Source organism: Chionomys nivalis, chromosome 8 (genome assembly GCF_950005125.1).
Source record: "Chionomys nivalis chromosome 8, mChiNiv1.1, whole genome shotgun sequence".
NCBI lineage: Eukaryota > Metazoa > Chordata > Mammalia > Rodentia > Cricetidae > Chionomys > Chionomys nivalis.
The window spans coordinates 28699314-28719335 of NC_080093.1; the positions used below are offsets into that span (position 1 = coordinate 28699314).

General features: G+C 37.7%; 1 protein-coding gene across 3 annotated transcripts in view; it reads right to left on the reverse strand.

Annotated features, from left to right (window-relative positions):
• Positions 1 to 2274: 2274 nt before the first annotated feature.
• The window catches only part of Uhrf2 (ubiquitin like with PHD and ring finger domains 2), a 74308-nt gene continuing 56560 nt past the window's right edge, over positions 2275 to 20022 (reverse strand). For 2 of the 3 annotated variants that reach the window (XM_057777034.1, XM_057777036.1), the window contains 9 exons: positions 19317 to 19424; positions 17824 to 17928; positions 14646 to 14752; positions 12530 to 12692; positions 11630 to 11770; positions 8521 to 8617; positions 8087 to 8244; positions 4671 to 4769; positions 2276 to 3721 (listed from right to left, as the gene is read on the reverse strand). In XM_057777034.1, the coding sequence (XP_057633017.1) occupies positions 3575 to 3721; positions 4671 to 4769; positions 8087 to 8244; positions 8521 to 8617; positions 11630 to 11770; positions 12530 to 12692; positions 14646 to 14752; positions 17824 to 17928; positions 19317 to 19424 (1125 nt within the window). In that variant the 3' untranslated portion in view covers positions 2276 to 3574. Of the gene's footprint in view, positions 3722 to 4670; positions 4770 to 8086; positions 8245 to 8520; positions 8618 to 11629; positions 11771 to 12529; positions 12693 to 14645; positions 14753 to 17823; positions 17929 to 19316; positions 19425 to 20022 lie in introns of all 3 variants that reach the window. The other variant, XM_057777035.1, reaches the window with a different exon arrangement.

Sequence of the window (20022 nt, forward strand, 5' to 3'; positions counted from 1 at the left end):
GCTCAGGGTACTTTTTGCTCAGTTCTGCAAACCTAAGAAACTGAAGTCTATTTAAAAAGCAATCTGTGCACTAAGAATCCCATTTCCTTATTTTCTAAAGACATGTACTACTTTCTGAGGTTCATACCAAGGTACCACAGACACACATGGTTGATGAGTTTCTGTGACACTGACCATACAGAGACAGACTATCAACACTTACTTTGCTTGCCTGGCTCCACACATCACTAATGATGCCTGTGTCATGTTTAACCCATATGAACTACAAAGATTAATTTGATATGCCAGGGTAGCAAAGAATCCAGATGAAATTTATAATTACTAATGAATAATAACTAATATCCAAAATCTGTGCCATCCTGTATGCCCTTTGGTGCATGCTCAACCTGTAACGTAACTAAAAGAGATCTGCTTTCACAACTTGCATCATTTTTACTGTTTGTACTTGTTGGTCTGGGTGTGGGTCTGTGCATATGTGGAGGATAAAGGCAGATGTCATGGATCTTTCCTTTACAGTTTTCCATCTTTATTTTTTGAGATGGTTTCTCACCTAAATTGGAGTTCAGCAATTCAGTTAAGTTAGGCTAGCCAGTCCATAAGCCACTTGTTTCCTCCCCTCTCCAGGTTAAGGTGCATGCTGCCATTCTGGCCCTTTTCACTGGCTCTAGAGTACTCGGGTCCTCAGGCCGCTTGTCAGGAACTTAACCAGTTGAGCCGTCACCCCAGCCCACACATCCTTATTCAGAAGAGAGCAGTGTTGTCACAAGCACCTTGGTCTATATTTGACCCCTCTGACCTTTTGCCTTTTGTGGGAATAATCCAGGGCCATTTCTAAGAGTAGAGAAGCTGTGCTGTGGTCAACAGGGATAAAGGTTGGACCAAGGACACAGAAAGAATGGCAGGAACAGGAGAGTTCTGAGCAGACAAGGCAGGGAGTAGCCAGCAAGCTCTGAAGAAGGCAGGTGAAGAGAGGAAGCCTGGATGGGGTGGGATGTCTTTCCATGGAAGCAAACACTCTTCACATTTAAAGAGCTTTTTAATGAACTGCATGACAGGAATCAACTGGGTGCATTAACAGGCCTCGTGCTTTTCCAGCAGACTGAAAAGCTCCAGAGTGGCTTCAGTCTTGTGCACTGAACTTCCATCACACTAGTAAAAAAGCACATGTGTACATCTGAGTGTGGTAGTTTTATTTCCTACACAATGTGTTTTCGAAGATCATTGGGGAAATTTCCCCAGAGTGTTTTTATGAAACAACTTAAGTTCTGAACTCCTAGAGAACAGGTTGGGATGCAGAGGCCCAGAAGTGGTCAGTCATCCTTAGGAAAACAGACTTCCCTAGTGGTGCTGCACGGAGGGTTTTACCCCACACTGACGCCTGTTTTCTGAGCAGCCACAGGGCCAGGTCAGGCATTCTTTGTAAGTCTGGCATAAAGACAGAGTAATAGTAAAGTCAACATGCTTCTCAACACAGAAACTACAAGGAATATTAAAGGCCCCGTGCCCACAGAAAAATCTAGACCAAAAGACAATGAGAAAAATACTATCCATAAGAGACAAATGGACAGGCTATTATTCAATTTGCCAATAAAATGGACAACAGGCTAGTCATTTGGAACAGGGAATCTCACTTGAAAAAATGTCCTCCCACCATTGGTCTGAAGTGGGGCTTCTTGATTGATGACTGATGTGAAAAGACACACACACACACACACACACACACACACACACACACACACACAAAATCACTCCTTTCTACTGGCAAATTTAATAACTAACCACGGCACTGTGTTTCCCAGAACCTTACTTTGAATTGAATATAGTAAATCAAAAAACAAAAATGAGTTTTCTGTTTATCCTTAGGTAAGAGCTTACACGGGAAAAAGTACAGGTTACAAATTTGGACTTTAGTTACCCCAGTCTACTGCAGAAGCAAGGGTGGGTTTAATGATACATGCCTCTTAATTGTTGGACGGATTATGTTAATCCAGATAAAAATATACATAAGTCCCAGCATGCAAGAGGCAGAGGCAGGCAGATAACAAAGGGTTCCAGGTTAGACTGATCTACTTAGTGAGCTCCAGGTTGGCCAGGGATTCATAGTGAGACCCTGTCTCAAAAAATAAAAAGTGAATAATACAAATTTTCAATATTCATATTGAATATTAAATAACAATATTCAATAATAAATAGTAATAAATTAACAATAGATGTGTATATAATCTGTTTATTTGATCTACTTTCTGAAATATCAAGTAGCACTCAAAATACTCAGAAAAAAGCTGCATACAACAAAGGATGGAGATGGCTCAGCAGGGCAGAGCACAGGCTGTTCGGTTCCCAGCACCCACACACCGGTGACTCGGGACCACTTTTGACTCCAGTTTCAGGGGCTCTCTGTGGGCACTGCATGCAAGCACAGAGTATTTGTACAGACACGCAAGAACATATATATACACCCATAAAAATAAAAACAGATGAGAATCTTCAATTAGTAGTTGCATATCATAAAAGTTAGGATGTTCGTTTGAAGAATATCCCCAATTACAATTAAGGCAAAGGTGAAATGTGTCCTTACTGTGTCAGACTTCATTCCAGCTTTCATACCAAAACCAGAGTAAACATGTTTCAGTAAGACACAATGAAAACCAAAAACTGGTTTACAAAGCTCCACAGAACAAGCCAGAAGAATGTAAAGAAGTAAAGCTCAATGTGCCATTGTCTGATCATAAAATATTTATTAAGGAATACTCTTAAGGAATATAGTGAATATAAAATTTAGGATCACAATGTGAAGCAATTTCAATCTTCTCAAAAGTCAGCACAGCCCTCATAATCTGCAGATGGAAAACTAGTAAGAATTACTAAAGCGGCCAGCCTACGACAGAAGTGGCTTTCATGAACATTTACAACTAGAGCTTCAGACACCTCTGTCATTGCAAACCCACACCACATCACACTAATGCAGCAACAACGCATTCATATTGTTCTCGTTAGTCATTAGTAGTCAATTTGCATAAAACACCAGAAAAAAACCACAATGGAGATCACAAATGAGTTAAAAAGTGAACCTGTTCTTGTAAACACACACACTGTGATGGAAACAGACACATTTAAAAAAGTACTATGCATATTACAGAAGCTGTGTTCATTCCGACAATCTCATCTGTCTTCTTTCCTGGAAAAGCAAATTACAAGAAACAGGCACAACTAATATTTGGGAGGCAGTGTGTAGCTAAAATCTCATTTAACTAATTAGTCAATGATTTTTTTTAAAATCCCCATAAATCTTTTCTGTCCTGAGGTAGTTGCAAAATAAATCATAAATTGGGTATCAACTACAGTGGAGGCTTTGACTCTTCATTATGAGTTGTTACTGAGAAGAACTACCTTTTGATATCTAAAAGACAGTGGAGAATGGGCCTCTTACTACACACACAGGACGATGGCTGTGGGAAAGAGGAGCAGCTGCTTACAAATGAGAGACATGGTCCAGCACTGCTTTAACCACCCCCACTCATTTTAGACTCGATACTGTCCAAAAGCCACCGGGAACAATGTAGAAGCACGCAGATCACCGCCCTTTGCTGTAGCCAGGGAAGAACAGGTCAAGTAGAGTCTGCAGAGTCTCATTTAGAATCATGACATAATTCTGGCCGAGATCATGCCGGCAAGCAGGGCAGGAGAAAACCTGGGCCTTAAAGGAGCGCTGTAAGCAATCCTAAGGTAAAAACAAAGGAAAATACACATAAGGGAAGGGGAGAGGGATGGAGGAAGGGAGACAGGGGAAAGCAAGAAAAGAGGGAGAAAACAGCTACAATCTTATGGACAATCACTCAATAGTAATGTTCTTAATAAAAACTAGACACTTCCTGTTCATTCCAAGAGAGCAGTTCTGAAGGCCTGAATCAGCACCACACTGTCTACAGTCATAGCTTTACTAACACAGACTGTGAGACTTCCAGTAAATGACTCAAGTAGCTTGTGCTTCGATTTCCTCAGCTAGTGAGGTGAGAAGTCTAGGGATGCTTCCCACTACTTTAACCTTATTTAATGTTGAAAGAATTCTGCTGCACAGAATTAAAATATATTATAAAATCATTAAACATAATAGGTCCTCTGAAGTATGTTCAGCTGTACTAAGTCCAGAGCTTACTGACATACGGTTAGGCATGAATATGTATGTAGATGTTTCCATCTCACAAAGGATACTAAAATTAAAGTTAGATAAGCACACAACACCACACGTGATACAGCAAGCTTTTAATCCCGTCTTAACTAAAGCTTGATTTTCCTCTTCAAGTGCCTTGACAGACAGCACAATACTCAATTTCTCTGAACATCCTGTCAGAAAGGACATTTTATTAAATAAATGGAGCGCTTTCAGTTTGCAGTGCAGTGTGTAAAACACTTGCCAACTATTACAGAGGAAAAAATAGTGGCACTGTGGTGTCTTAGTCTCCACTCAACCCTTCCTCAGCTCACGTACAACAGAATACATCTAACTATAGGTATGAGAATTACTGTTATCATGAAATCTTAAATTGCATTTACCATCAAGATGTAAAGAAGTTTTCTAACTAGCAAAGGGGCCATGGTTACTCATACGCTAAAACCGGTGGCACCCACTGTGTGGCCAGTCTAGAAAGGGAAGGCGACACTGTACTCACCTTACAGACATTGTGCAAGCACTCTGTTGTGACAGGTTGATACACCAGCTCCTGGCAGCACACACACATGAAAGACTGTTCCAGTTTTTTCAGAAAATTCTATCACATTGCCCAACAGGAGGAAAGAAGAAAAGATTAACAGCTCAAATATACTAATGAATTCTAAATGATGACACAAAATCTTTGTTACTTTTAACAGGCTTTCTACTAAGAAATCAAGTAGTGACTTTCTAAAATTAACTAAATAAGTGAAAGAAACTAAGGAAACTTTATCAAAGTCCCTCAAAACTTGCCAGTTTAGTGGTAATAACTATTTTGTTTGCTTTTGTTTTATTTTGGGCGTTGTGCTTAACAGAGAGAGGCCTTTCCTAACACAGAACAGGCGGCAAACTATTCTTCCTTTCTGCATAGTTGGAGCTTCTGCCTTTTAAGCTCTGGGGTAACAGGAATGTGCTACCATGAGTAGCTATTTTTGACTTAAAGGGGCAGGGATGAGGGAGCTGGAGGCAGTCAGACGGCTCAGCAGAAACAAGCCTGATGTCAAGCCTGACAACTTGAGATTCACCACCGGGAACCACATGGTGGAAAGTGAGTTATTCTCTGACCCCCAGGGGTATACCAAGAAACACACCGACACACCACGTCCCAAGGAATGTGGTGTACCACTTGCCCATCACTGTACATACAACAAGAAACAGGCAGCTCATCACAAGGCCAATCAGTACTCTGTCGTTTTTATTCTGTAAGTTCCACTGCACAGATTCCAGCAAATTAAATACATTAGCTGGTCAGTCTTTCCCTGTAACAAGCTACAATGTTTTCTTTCTTTCTTTCTTTCTTTCTTTCTTTCTTTCTTTCTTTCTTTCTTTCTTTCTTTCTTTCTTTCTACTAAAACAGCTCTAGACAAGAGCTCTATAGTGTCCAGTGCAACTTACAAATCCTGTATTTTCTAGGGGGGTAGTATTTATTTATAATGAAGTATAGGGTAAACATACTCAAATGATAGCCTGCATCTTCAAAAGCCATCATTAGTTCCAATTTGTCCTTTCTCTTCTTGAGAAAGGTCTCACTCACTATGTAGCCCGGGTTGGGCTGGAATTCAGAGATCAGCTTGACTCTGCCTCTGCTTCCTGTGTGTTAGGATTAAACTATACACCACCATGCTTGGCTTGTTTGTGTCTATTAAACTAGAAAAGGGTGGTTTTCCAACAGTCATAAAGAAGATCATTCATTTGTTTTTTATAATAGTAATAATAGATACTCTTTAAGGTTTCTTTTTTTTCACTAATAGGAAGAATTTACAAGCTCTTCAAATTAAAACATCAATAAATGTTACATTTTAAAAGATGTAACATTAAATCAACTGAATTACAAATAAAGCATTAATGTGATACACTAAAGAATATGTCAATACATGTTCGGAGTAACTGCCAGCTTCAAGTCATAAGAGCTGGATGAGGCATGTCAGGTCTTGTTAAGAGTAGGACATCAATGCCCACACATTTCTGTTCATTCAGGTGGCTTCTCTCACTGCAGTAGTATCTGCTACTTTGTCCCCTCCCATCCTTATCTGGAGCTCACTGAAGTTATCTACCACTAACCAGCCATATCTTCCCCAAGAAATCTAACTGTTCATCTAAGTTATGATTAACACTGATGTATTCTGTGTAGCCCAAGAAAAATGAGTCTGACCTCATTCTCTTTATAGCTGAGTCCCTTGTCTAAAAAACAAGTACTACCTCTCACAGAACAAAATCACCACACCCAGGATACTTAAAAAACAAAATCTAAGCCTCACCGTATCAAGACTAACTCAAGATATCAATCACATAGATTTTTGATATAAAGTCAAACAGTATTTAATAACCTTTTCTAATACACTTAATACAATAATGGTTCTCAACAAAAAAGGTAAAACAATCACAGGAGACCTTCCAGGCTAGATGGGCACAGATACTCTTTATTTTACTCACTTTAGACACATGAGACATTTTAGCTGTTGCAAAAAAGGAAATAAACGCAACAGCAAAAGGAAAAATTAGAAAGAGATGGAAAAATATAATTTACTTAGAGCTCACTCACAGCTACCATAATACTACTTTAGAAAGATATAAAACTATATTACACATGAGAGATCAAATTAACAAACAAAATAGGAGATACAATAAATCAAATGAGGAAATAGCTCTCGTTTCAAGCTTTTGATTTGGTGAACTCAGCTTAACATGAAATTTACACATTAACCTTGTTAGCTCTCCCCCACCCCCTCTGAAACAGGGTCTCTCTATGTAGCCCTGGATGTTCTGGAAATTGATATGCTGTAGACCAGGTTGGCCTCAAACTCAAAGGCCTCTGCCTCCTGAGTTCTGGGATTAAAGGAATATACCACTAGGCTCAGCTTCATTTTAAAATTTAATGATTACAAAACCAAGAAAAAAAACTTGATTAGAAAATCTTTAAAATTATGTGTGTATTTGTATGTGTACTGAGGTGGGGTATCTGTGCACGTGTGAAGGAAGGTGCTTGTAAGGGTCCAGGAGAGAGCAATGGTCCCCCAGAGATGGAATTATAGGTTGTAGGTGACTGTAAGCTGTCCAACTTGGGTGCTAGGAACTGGGCCTGGGTGTTCTGTGAGAGAACAAGCTTTTAACCATGGAGCCACCTTTCCAATTGCAGATGAAAAACATTTGAATGGATCAAGACTGGTTTGCTTACTTAAAAGCTGAACACACAAGTTTTGAAAATCATATAACTATTTAAGACTTACACTATTAGTGATCTCTGAAATATAATAGAAATCTTTCAGCTGAGTTTTAGATTCAGTTGATTAAGTTTTACAAGTGAAAATTCTTCCCAAAAAGAGTACCTCGATGTAAGTTAATTAGTTCATGATTAAAAACCAGTATCTTAGAAGTTTAAAATAAATTTACAGGTGTTTAAATTTACTGACTCCTGTTAGTTCTGAAAGGTGGAGGAAATTGATTAGAAAACTACATAAGATACAGTTTAGACTGACTTGAGAAAATCAATTTCCATTATTAATATCAGAGCATCATTACTGAAGAAAAATGTTATACTGGTGATGTGGGATGCCCTTCTGTATGCTGTGAATATGTTTTATTACCATTGGTTAATACAGAAGGTGATCTGGCCAACAGCCAAGCAGAATAGAACCAAGGGGGAAATCCAAGCAGAGATACAGGGAAAAAGAAGGCGGGGTTGAGAGGAGAAGTCAGCAGCCATGGGGCATGTGGCAATACACAGATTATTAGAAATGGGATAATTTATAAATGTAGAGTTAGTCAGTAAAAAGCTTTAGTCATCAGTCAAACCATTAGAATATTAAACCTCAAAATGATTTTTTATAAGCAGCTAAGGGGACTGAGTAGGACAGAGAAAAGTCTCCAGTTACTTACCGGTCCTTCTACAAGAGATGCAAGCACTTCATCCCATAGCTTCTGGTTCTGACAGTCTTCTCTGATTAGGCGTTGCTGCTGAGGGCTGAGTTGAAAGGCCTCTACTGCTTCTGTGGACTCAGATGTCTTCAGCACTTTGGAGGCACTTGGACACTCATCTAGGTATAGTTATAAACTATGTCAGTAGACTTGAACAGTTCTGCTTAGGAACTGTAACAATGTTTAGAAGGAAGATGAGCACATGGAACAGCAACCTCTTGAGTCCAGGATACTTGCTGATATGGTTATTACTCTATTAAAGAGACCGGTCCTCTCAGAAAACAACCAACCAAAACCTCCACAAAATCCTTTTATTATAATTGTTTGAGTCCCTCAATTTAGCCTCTCTATATGAAAATGTGTTATTAATATGTATGCTCCACATCGCCACTTACCATCTGAAGCTGGCCTCTTGGTGGCTTCTTTGGTCTGCTTCTTTGACTGTCCCTTTGTCTTCTTCCCTTCCTTATCTGATGGGTAACCTGCTGGATACTGATGAGGGGTGTAAAAAGAAAATGCTTATTTAAATTTCATAGAGTGAAATGTTACAATACTTTATAATTCACTGATCTTATCTTCAGATCTAAGAGAAGAAAATTTTCACATGCTTTGTTGGTGTCTTGAAAATTTAAAAAAAGAAAAACTAGACACGAAGTGGAGATAAAACATGGAGCACAGGAAATGATATTCATAGACAAGATGAAAATGGTAGTTCCAATCTCAAACAAAAAAGGAGTGCCAAATTTCTCATCTCCCAAAACTATGGATGGAAGATTTTAGAAACCCAAATGAAACTATGTTAACTTTCTATGATCTAATGGTAGATACATTCTATACCTTAGTCTTTATGGATACCTATTGTTGAGGGAAGGAATGAGTTGGTGATAATGCTCATGTCTAACGCTCAAGGTGTTTCTGGCCTCAACACATTACTACTCATCATAGTAGATATATATTCATAATTCTACTCAGATTCCTCCTAATCTCTTTGACCAACACGGGATCTAAAAGACCTCTGAAAATGGATTTGGCAAATTAAAAATATTCATAGAATAAATTATTTTAGTTATTCTAACAGCTGATGGATCTCATCTAAGGAGTCATTTCCAGGAGTTTAAAAAGACAAGAAAAACAGAAACAGACTTGCACTCAAGGACACACAGTCAACTGCACGGGTGGCCAGACTCTGCCTCCGTGTGCAGTGTGCAGTGTGGGCAGAGCCCAGTGAAAGGATAATGCTGGTTGGCTTCATGGGAAGAACAAGGACAGGGACAGTGAGAGATGAACTTATACCACAACCTTCGAAACAGCCTCAGAAACAAAGTATACTAGATACAGGCTGTTTAGGGGAATGTAGCCACATTATCCACATTCACATAAACCCTTTATGGGTTTATATCATAGCATGTACCAAGGGGAAAAAGACAAAGAACTCAAGCGGTAACACGTTGAGAAAGCAGATTTGCTGGGGAGAGAGAAGAGGAATGAGGAAGAGTGAGAATGATAAAAAGCAAACCACTCCTATGAGACATAACTCTACCTTTCCCCTACAAAAAAAACATCAAGTTCCAATTACAATTAAAAATATTTTGCTTTTTATCTATACATTCAACGCAATCCCCATTAAAATGTCAACGCAATTGTATATAGACCTCGAAAAAAACAATACTCAACATCATATGGAAAAACAAAAACCCCAAGCAAGCTGAAACAATCCTGTACAATAAAAGAACATTCGTATTTCAAGTTATACTACAGATCTATAGTAATAAAAACTGCATGGCACTGGCATAAAATCAGACAGGTTGATCAATGAAATGAAATCAAAGACCTAGATGTAAATCTAAACATCAATGGACATAAAATAAGCCAGAAATACCAGTGGAAAAAAGAAAGCATCTTCAACAAATGGTGCTGGTCTAACTGGATGTCAGCATATAAAAGAATGCAAATAGAATCACCGTCTATGATCCTTCACAAAATGCGAGTCCAAGTGGATCAAAGTCCTCAACATAAAACCAGATACACTGACCCTCCTACAGCAAAAAGTGAGCAATAGCTTTAAATGCATTGGCACAGGCGACAACTTCCTGAACAGAACACTGATAGCACAGGCACTAAGAATAACCAATAAATGGGACCTCATGAAACTGAAAAGCTTCTGTAAGGCAAAGGACACTGTCAAATGGACAAGGTGGCAGTCTACAGAATGGGAAAAAATTTATCATCTCCACATCCAACAGATGGCTAATATCCAAAATATATAAAGAACTCAATAAACTAGATATCAACCAACAAAAAGTCCAATTAAAAATGAGATACAGGCCGGACGGTGGTGGCGCGCGCCTTTAATCCCAGCACTCGGGAGGCAGAGGCAGGCGGATCTCTGTGAGTTTGAGACCAGCCTGGTCTACAAGAGCTAGTTCCAGGACAGGCTCCAAAACCACAGAGAAACCCTGTCTCAAAAAAAAAAAAAAAAAAAAAAAAAAAAAAAAAAAAAAAAAAGAGATACAGGCCAGGCGGTGGTGGTGCACACCTTTAATCCTAGCACTTGGGAGGCAGAGGCAAGCGGATCTGTGAGTTTGAGGCCAGCCTGGTATACAAAGTGGCAAAGTCCAACTTGAGGTCCATGCCACAAGAGAAAACCCATGTCTGACACTGCCTGGGAGGTCAGGAATCAGAAGTCAAACACGAGTGGCAAAAAAGAAAAGAAAAAGTCAATGAAATTATTCCTAATGATATTCTGCTATATTCATGGATTGGTGCCTAGCCCAACTGACATCAGAGAGGCATCATCCAGCAACTGATGGGAGCAGGTGCAGAGATCCCAGTCAAACAGGAGGCGGAGCCATGGGAATCCTGCCGAAGAGGGGGGGAGGAAGGGCTGAAGGAGACAGAGGGGTCAAGGACACCACAAGAACACAGGCCACAAAAATCAATTAACTAGGGTTCTAGGGGGCTCAGATTCTGAACCAACAATCAATAGACTGAGTTTTTAGCTAGGTTCTCTGCATATAACTTATGATTGTGTTGCTTGGTGTTCTTTTGGGACACCTAACAGAGGGGGATGTCTCTGACTCTTCTGCCTGTTCTTGGGACCCTTTTCCTCCTACTGAGTTGCCCCTACCAGTCCTGATATAAGGATTTGTGCTAGCCTTATTGTAATTTGTTCTGATGTGTTTGGTTGATATCCCTGGGAAGCTTGCGGGATTTTTTTGTTTGTTTGTTCATTTGTTTTTGAAAAATGGAGTAGATCTGGGATAAAAGGGTTATGTGTTGGGGGAAAGGGCACAGGGAGGAATGGAGGAAAGGCAAACTGTGATTGAGATGCAATGTATGAGAGAAGAATTAAAGAAACTTGAAAAGAAAAAAATTTCTGCTTTTCACTAACAAGTCCAGATTTTCCCGAGCACAGTCACACAGTAACATGATGATACTCTGTTAAAAGCCCAGAGATAACTGTACATTTCTTTAGCACATGAACAGTGCAGACCAAGGTCTAACCTGCAATCGCAGACACAGTCTCCTTGATCGTTCTATTCCTTCTGAGGTCCAAGGTGCAGGCTCAACATCATCTCTTCTTAAAAGATAACGCCAAACCAAGAAGCCATGGCTGGATGAAATCTCTGGCCAGTATTTCACTACCTATACATTACATTGAGATTTAAAGTTTAGACTAACCACGACACCATCATATTAATAGTTTAAATAAATCTGCTATAATTAATGCAACTTCAGAATATTTGCTTTGTCATAATAACTGTAAATAAGTCAAGAATATTATTAACACATTGTTATGAGCTTATTTTCTATTAATCTAGTTCTTACATAAAGAAATAATTCTATAAACTTAACATAGTAACAAATTAACAGAATTTTGCAAATTAGGCAGAGAAAAATGGTGGTAGCTGATTTGTTTATTCTATATATAAGTATACAAATACACTTTTATATTGTATGTATTCTGCTGTCAAAAATCTATTGTAATTATTAACATTAAAAGGATTTTAAAGATACATAATAACCAAAATATATAATGGTCAAACTACTTACATAGTTTTATCATACAGACTACATACAAAATATAGAAACCTTGGGTCTAGAGTGCAGCACTTGCCCAGTGTGCACAAATCATGGATTAGAGCCCCATCAGTACCAAACAAGAAAAAAACAGAAAGAAAGCCATCTGGCCCAAATTGTAACTCTGCCTTAGGAACTTGCAAAGCCATTTTTCAAAATCATAAAGTTAAGAGTTCATGTCATCTATCGTTTACATTTGTGGAAGAGCAGAAATGCCATCGGAACAGCCTATCCTTTCTCTAGCCCACCCAGAGTAGTTCTTTGTGGTAAACATGTCTTAAAAGCCCCAGAATGACCAAGGAGATGTCATGCCAGATAGAGCACCTTATAAATGCCATCATATCTGTTGCCTTCTTCTGGAGCATATTTGCTGATCTTCCTCCCTTTAAAACTGCGTATCACTCTGACTGGCTTACCAGCTCTCCAATTCCGAGATTCTGCTCCAATTTTATCATCCAATGGAGCATCACAGTTTAGGGCCAATGCCCTAAAAAAAAATAAAACAACGTCTTTATACCAAGCAATCTTTAAGCATATAAACCGAGTCATTAGCTCAATTAAGGTAAATTATTCCTTACCTGATGGTTAAGATCCTATGATTCTTTCCACATTATTCCAGACAATAGGATTATGCTTTCCCCCACCAGAAGAGAAGACAAATCAGTTTTCTGATGTCACCCCCAAGCCAGGGGATTGGTTCCCAGATAGCCTGTAGGGTTCTTCTGAAAGTAATAACATCTGTGCCACGTATAATAGAGAACAACTAGAAATACATGGAGTCTGCTTAAGATAATGTTTGTTGAGAAAAGGGAGAATGTCGGGAAACTAAAGTGATTGCTTTAAAAGTCAGTTTTTGATGAAATGAGGTAAATTGCTGGAATAATGTAGAAAGAAATCCAGAAAAATAAATTTGTCAGCAAAGAACAAACAGCTTTTCTAGATTTTTCACATTCCAGACAGTAAAAATTCTGAAAATTCTAAAGGATATTAAGAACAAGTGTGACATGAGCATATTCTCTGAAGATTTCCACAAAGGATAAACTCAAGTGCATCAAAATGCCAGGGAAATTCTGACAGCGAAGAAATTTGGTTCCCTGAGACTGCTATGGTTTATTGATTACACACAACAAAGAGAACCACTGTGCAGAAGGAGCATGTTTTGGCAGAAAATTCTTAGCATACAGTGGTAAATCAGTGACTATATTAGATGCTATAAGAACTTTCGATGAACATCCAGTTCTAAACGTAGCACAATCTACTCAAGTTGGAATATTCCTAACCTCGGTGAAGGAAAAACATTGCTAACACATAGGGTTAAAATTTGAGTTGGCTCAGTAGGTAAAATGCCACCTTATAAGAGGACCTAAGTTTGGATTCCTAAAACCTCCATACAATGTTATTATCAATTTAAGATGCAGGTTCACTGAAAAAAATATCAGGCTATTTCTGACTTCTAAGTCATTCATCTTAAAGAGCTGTCTTCTTTGTAGGAAAAGGATAGCAAGGATTATATTCCTATTTTAGGATTGTGATTTCACCAGTACATCTGATGTGTCTCCTCTGCTAGTTCAGTAAAATAATCCTACTGTCAGAAATAATATACAAGACACGAAACCAAGATTCTATGTAACCTGGTATAAAGTCTTGAAATAATACTGGTATATTCTTTCCTTGACATACTAATAAGAAAGTAAAGGGACAATATTTAAAACTCAGTGCCTTATATTCAAAGTGCAAAAATAATCATTTTTACTCAATGCTAAAATACTCTTTATAGGATAGAAAAATTCTTAACTTTTATATAGTTTACAAAATTTTTACTATGACAAGTTATAAAGCTATCTTTGCTATCTAGGGTTTCAGTTATTTTTGTTAACATCAGCATGCATTTATAAAATAAAATATTTAGAAATGAAAACTTGTATCCCGTAGTAGTAAGAATGACACTAGTATTTAAAACCAATGCAATGTGGATCTTTTGCAACATATTTTTATAACTAAGAAGTCACTTTATTAATACAAATTCTAAAAGTGCTTAGAGTGCAGACTGATTAAATTACCTGACATTTCACTTACCTATTCTCAAAAGGCTAGTTCACATTAGTGAGTCACCTCTAAAACAAACTTGTACAGGAAAGATAAAAGTGTCAAGGAGAGCATCACTTTGGTTTTTGACTTAAGCCACCTTATCTCCAATTGCACTTAAGTCATATAGCTTCCTTTCTTTCAAGGGAAGAAATGTCAACATGTTTGCTCACGTATACCACATGTATCAAGTAAGGGGGAATAATGCCACTTAAAAATTAACAAAATAACCAAAAGAATTTTAATTTCATGTAACTCCTAGTTGAAGATTCTGCCCTACAGCTGAAATGACAAGTTATCCTGATAGGATCTAAGTTTCAGTAACCCCTAGTTCGTACAGTCTTTAGAACAGCACCTGTTCATGTTTGTTAGTGTTTGATCAGCCGATGGTGCACCGATTCTTTTATTACCAGCAAGATTTTTACCACCACTTCCAGTGTACGTGAACTCATCACCTCGGTCCTACGGGGAAAGATTTGTTTAGAGTGAGATGTTTAAACCTGAGTGTAATTTTACCAATTCTCATTTTAGTCACAACATTAATTTAAGACATTATTGACATGTTTCTCAGAGAATTTACCAAAATAAAGTAAAATGTAATAATATGTGTAGTATACTTTCAAGTTTTATCATTTGATCTAAAGATTTTGGTTCAAAGTTCTAGTTTCCATTATCTTCAAACACAGTTATTCTCATGTGTGTATCTAAGTTATACACAACATTTTACAAAGTAAGGGCTTATGGGCTAGAAACATTTCACTTAATTCAATAGTAACTGACATATCAACACTAGCTTGCAGGTTCTTTGTCAACAGTGTCACTTTTAGAAACATTCCATGATGGAATTCTTGGCTGTCATCTACATCATACAGAATTTTTTTGATGAACATTCATATTTGACATGGACATTAAATAAAGTTTATAAAGTTAAGTTTACACAAAAGCTTCACCTTCGAGTTCTAATAACATAGTAATTTTGTATATTTCATATTATGAATTCATTCATGATATACTTAGGTTTAAAAAATGTGCATTACTACTATTAGTAACGTAAGCCTGGAAAATAATTTGAAAATTAAATGTAGTATTCAACACCTATTAAATTTGATAAATATGCCCAAAAGAGATGTTAGAAAACCCTACAACCCAATAATTTCTGTAGTAGCTACAAATTTACATAGGTACAACTAAATCTTAGCCAATTCAAAGCACAAAATAACTCTAGAAAATTATCAGTCTATAATTTATTCTAGCAATACTAGCTGGCTAGTTATCTGGCTTTTAAAATTATATTCCCATTAATTTATTTGGCTGGTGGGGCATATACTTGCCACGGCCTGTGTGTGGAGGTCAGAGGACAACTTACAGAATCAGTTCTCTCCCTCTACAGTGTGAGTCCTTAGGATCAAACTCAGGATGCCAGGTCTGGTGGTGAAAGAATACCCACTAGTCCAGGACTTTTTTTTTCATTGTAAACTCAAGATAAATCTAAGACAATGATGTTTTTTTCCCTATTAAATTCTTTTTTGAAGGTTGCTTACTTCCCAGACTGTTTTCCCCTTGGATTAAAGCCTAACTGAAACTGTGTGCATTCTAAGTGTTTTTCTGAGGGAAGCATGGTGGGGCATGCTGTGACCCTAAAACTAGGAAGTGTGAAGAAAGAAGACTAGATAAAATAAGGGATCGATTTGGGCTACACAGTGCACGATGCTGTCTATGAATGAATCAATGAACAAACAAGTGTTTCTATAGGCTCTCAAGCCTTCAACTAACATTAGGTTTTGAAATATTTAATATCTCTATTTTTAGTAAGGAGTTAAATTTAACCTATAGTGTATTCCATTTGAAGGCCCTCTAATAAACATATCCACAATGGCCCAGAGCGTGCACCCTCCCTCCTTCTTTCTTTCCTCCTTCCTTCCCTCCCTCCTTACTTCCTTCTGTCTTTTACTTGTTTTTGAGACAAATGTCAGGCTGGTTTTAAACTTACTGTGTAGCTGAGGATGACCTTGAACTCCTGATCCTTTTGTCTCTACCTCCCAAGTGCTGGGATAACAAGCATGTGCCACCATGCCCTACTAAAATACTTCCTAAATTGACAAGAAACAATCTTTCTTTCACATTGTTTCTGGATTAACTCCAGAATACCCAAATTCATAATCACCAAGTTTTTAAGTTATAATAATGAGAATGCTATAACAAAAAGGTAGTGAGCACATAACAGAATAGGCACAATCTAAGCTAAACAGTGATTGAAGCAGAAGAAAAATAATCCTGAACTTTCTTCAAGCAGCAAACAACCAAATAATGGCTAAAATTCTATACACATTTGCACTTCAATCATTATGCCAACAAAAGCTTTCTATTAAAGCAAAAGGGAAAAAAAATCAGCCTAGATTTGTTGTGTTTTCTGGATCATGAAGTAGCCTGTGTATGGTTGCGGCCTAGGAAGATTACAAACAAAGCTATGCCTGCTCAACGATATAAGGCTGCCACCACCAAGAAACAGAACTTCCCATAACCCCACCCTGCTAACAAACCCATATCCTTGTGTGTTCAAGGCAAGCACTCTACCATGAAGCTACATTCCCATCCCACAATTTTCCAATCTCTACTCTACCTCACAATCTGCTAAAGGAGTTACCTAAAAATAGACTACTGTACAAATTCATGCTATCAAGCCTAGTCGCACAGACCAGTAACTTCATCCTCACCTCCCCACCTAATTATTACTTCAAAGCTATCTAGATAGAGCCTTAATTCATCTCATGATACTCTACCATGCCTGTAAAACAAACATATAATATTTTGACCCAGAAATTGCACTTTTGACATAAGCGATATATACAACTGTTGACTAAAGTATTATCTGTAATAGTTAAAAACTGAAAGTAAACCAGGTACTCCTTACTAGGTAAATGATTAAAGTGTGATATATTTATACCATAGACTCAGAAATAAACAAGACTGAACTACTAGTCCACACCATAGAGTCATGCTGAGTCACACACAAAAATCTATACCCCAAATTACAGGCTACATGATCAATGCATAAAACTTGAAGTGACAAAGCTATACAAATGGGAAACAGATTAGTGGTTATCAGGGGTTAGAGGGCCAGAGGACAACATAACAACAAAATCTTGAGAGCAGAAGCATTTGGCATCCTGACTGTGGAGTCAAGATCCTGGCTGTGATAGTATCTGGTAAACAATTCAGCAAAATGAAACTCCTGGGAAAGGATGCATATCATTTCTAATGCTATTAATTGTGGATCTACAATTATTTAAAAATAGGCTTAATTTACTAAAAAAAAAATAAGCTCCAAAGAGTATATAATTCTATTAGTTACCAACTGTATAGGCTAAACCAACATATGTAAAAAATAGACACTGCTACATCTTATAACTTATATAGAATCAATCTTTTCAACAAAAACTATGTTTAAAAAGACCATTTTTATGCATTTTAGACACAACTTTTGTATTTTATGAATGATCAAGATAGGTTCTAAAGAAGGTATCATCACTTACAACTTCATCTGCAAATCCCCCAGCCAGCACAAGAGAGTAAGCCCCGTCATTGCTGCGACCATGAATGCCACCAACATGAGGCCTATGAACACCGGCTTCGCTCACCTATAAGGTAGAAGAAAAATAAGATCAAAGTACATCCTATGTGTATAAAACTGTGAAAATAAATGTAAAAGTAACAATGGCTTTAGCCTTCCAAAACGCTTCCATTTGTATTATTAAAATCTAAAGCCCAATTATGTTTCACCTAGAGTTTGCTTTCTCATTTTAATTTTCCCAAATAAATCCTGAGGTGCTGGATTTTCCCCCCAGTTCTAGCCCCAAATCTTGCTTTGGGTCCTAACAGATCCTTCTACACTGTCTTGTTTTGCTCCGTTCTAAACCATTCTATCATCAACAGAACGATCCTTTTTATGTTTATGTCTAGACAAGAGTCTTACAAAATAGCCATGATTGGCATCGAATTCAATATGTATATCAGGGCTGGCCTTTAATTTGCATCATATTATTCTCCCTTTGCCTTCCTAGTACTGGGGTCACAGGCATGCCACCTATACATGGCTTAGAAGAGTCCTTATATGGGTAGTTTTTGGTTGGGCTGGGGAGATGGCTTAGTGCCATATAAGCAAGACCAAAGTTTGGTTAGGTATAGTGGTCTGCCTGTAACTCCTGCCTCAGAAGGCAGACAGGGAATCCCTGAAACAGGCTACCTAGCAAGACTAGCAGTATAGGCAAGCTGAGGATTTCATCAGAAAACTGTAATTCTTGACATTATAAAACTGGTCAAAAGCATATGGCTTGGGAGGTCAAAGACCCTATCAGAGAAGCTGCTATTGTTTTGCTACATATACATAATGTATCAAATTTAAATTGTCTTATAAATAACTGTACTTACGCCCACAGATTATTGCTGCTATTGGCTTTTGTCATGTAAGTTTCTTTTCTGCAGTGGCTAGTGTTCACTGCAGACACTCCTAATGGTCAAAGTAATAGGAATTTGAATGGCCAGTCAGAAGTAGGACATATATATTACCCAATCCAAGACTCAAGGAACATTGCCAAAGAAGGGATGGAAAGAACATAAAAGGCAGAAGAGGTGAGGAAAGGTGAAGAATTTTAGTATTGGATTAACAGAAACTAAATGCCTCAATAGCTTAATATTTATTCAAGAAAAGTCTCAAAGAAAATGTCTAAAAGTAAGTCTAAATCAAATAAGAATTTATCACATAACTTAAAATTACTTTAAATATTAATTTTCCTAAAAGCTTACCAGTCCCATACAAAACAATAAAGCAAAGTGATAACTAAGACAACTGATGCCTACTCTAATGGTGGCTCTTCTGTCTGATTATGTCTGGGAAAGACATTCTAACATGTGAATGACATGTGCTCCTAAGTTGAGACCCATTTGTAATTTAAAACAAATGTTAGCATCACTTCAACTTTAATTACATGAATTTAACCCTTTCAACTAAACCAATTTCAAAGCATACCTGAACTCTGAATCTCCAAGTTGACCCAACAGGAATACCAGGGATAGGTCCATAATGATTTGAGGGGACAATCGTACATTCTTTTGTACGACCAACACAAGCCATTCCCTGTAAGTCACAAAATAAGCTGTTTGAAAACCAATTAGGTAAAATTTTTTTGATGATTTCTGATCTAGGATGTCCTTCTGTGTATGTGTTGCTCTTATTGGTTGATGAGTAAAGCTGTTTTGAGCAATGGCTTAGAAGAGTAAAGCCAGGCTGGAAATCCAAAAAGAGATACACAGAAAGAGTAAGCAGGGTTAAAGAGACGCCATGTAGTCACTAAAGGAGAAAGATGTCAGAACATTATCAGTAAGCCACAACCTTGTGGCCATATACAGATTAATAGAAATGGGTTAATTTAAGATGTAAGAGCTAGCTAGGAATATGCCTGAGCCATGGGCCACACAGTGTAGTAATTAATACAGTTTTTCGTGTGATCATTTGGGTCCGGGAAACTGGGAAATGAAAGCAAAGTCTCCATCAACAGATTTCCAATTCACATAAGATGCAAATAAAATAACTGGGTCAATGAAATCATTTTTATACAACTGAATTATCACTTACAGTAACAATCAAATTGTTTAATCTTTTATACTACCACTACCAATATTGAGACACTATTTAACTATGAATTGCTAGTAGGAAACTGAGAGGGAGTTTCATT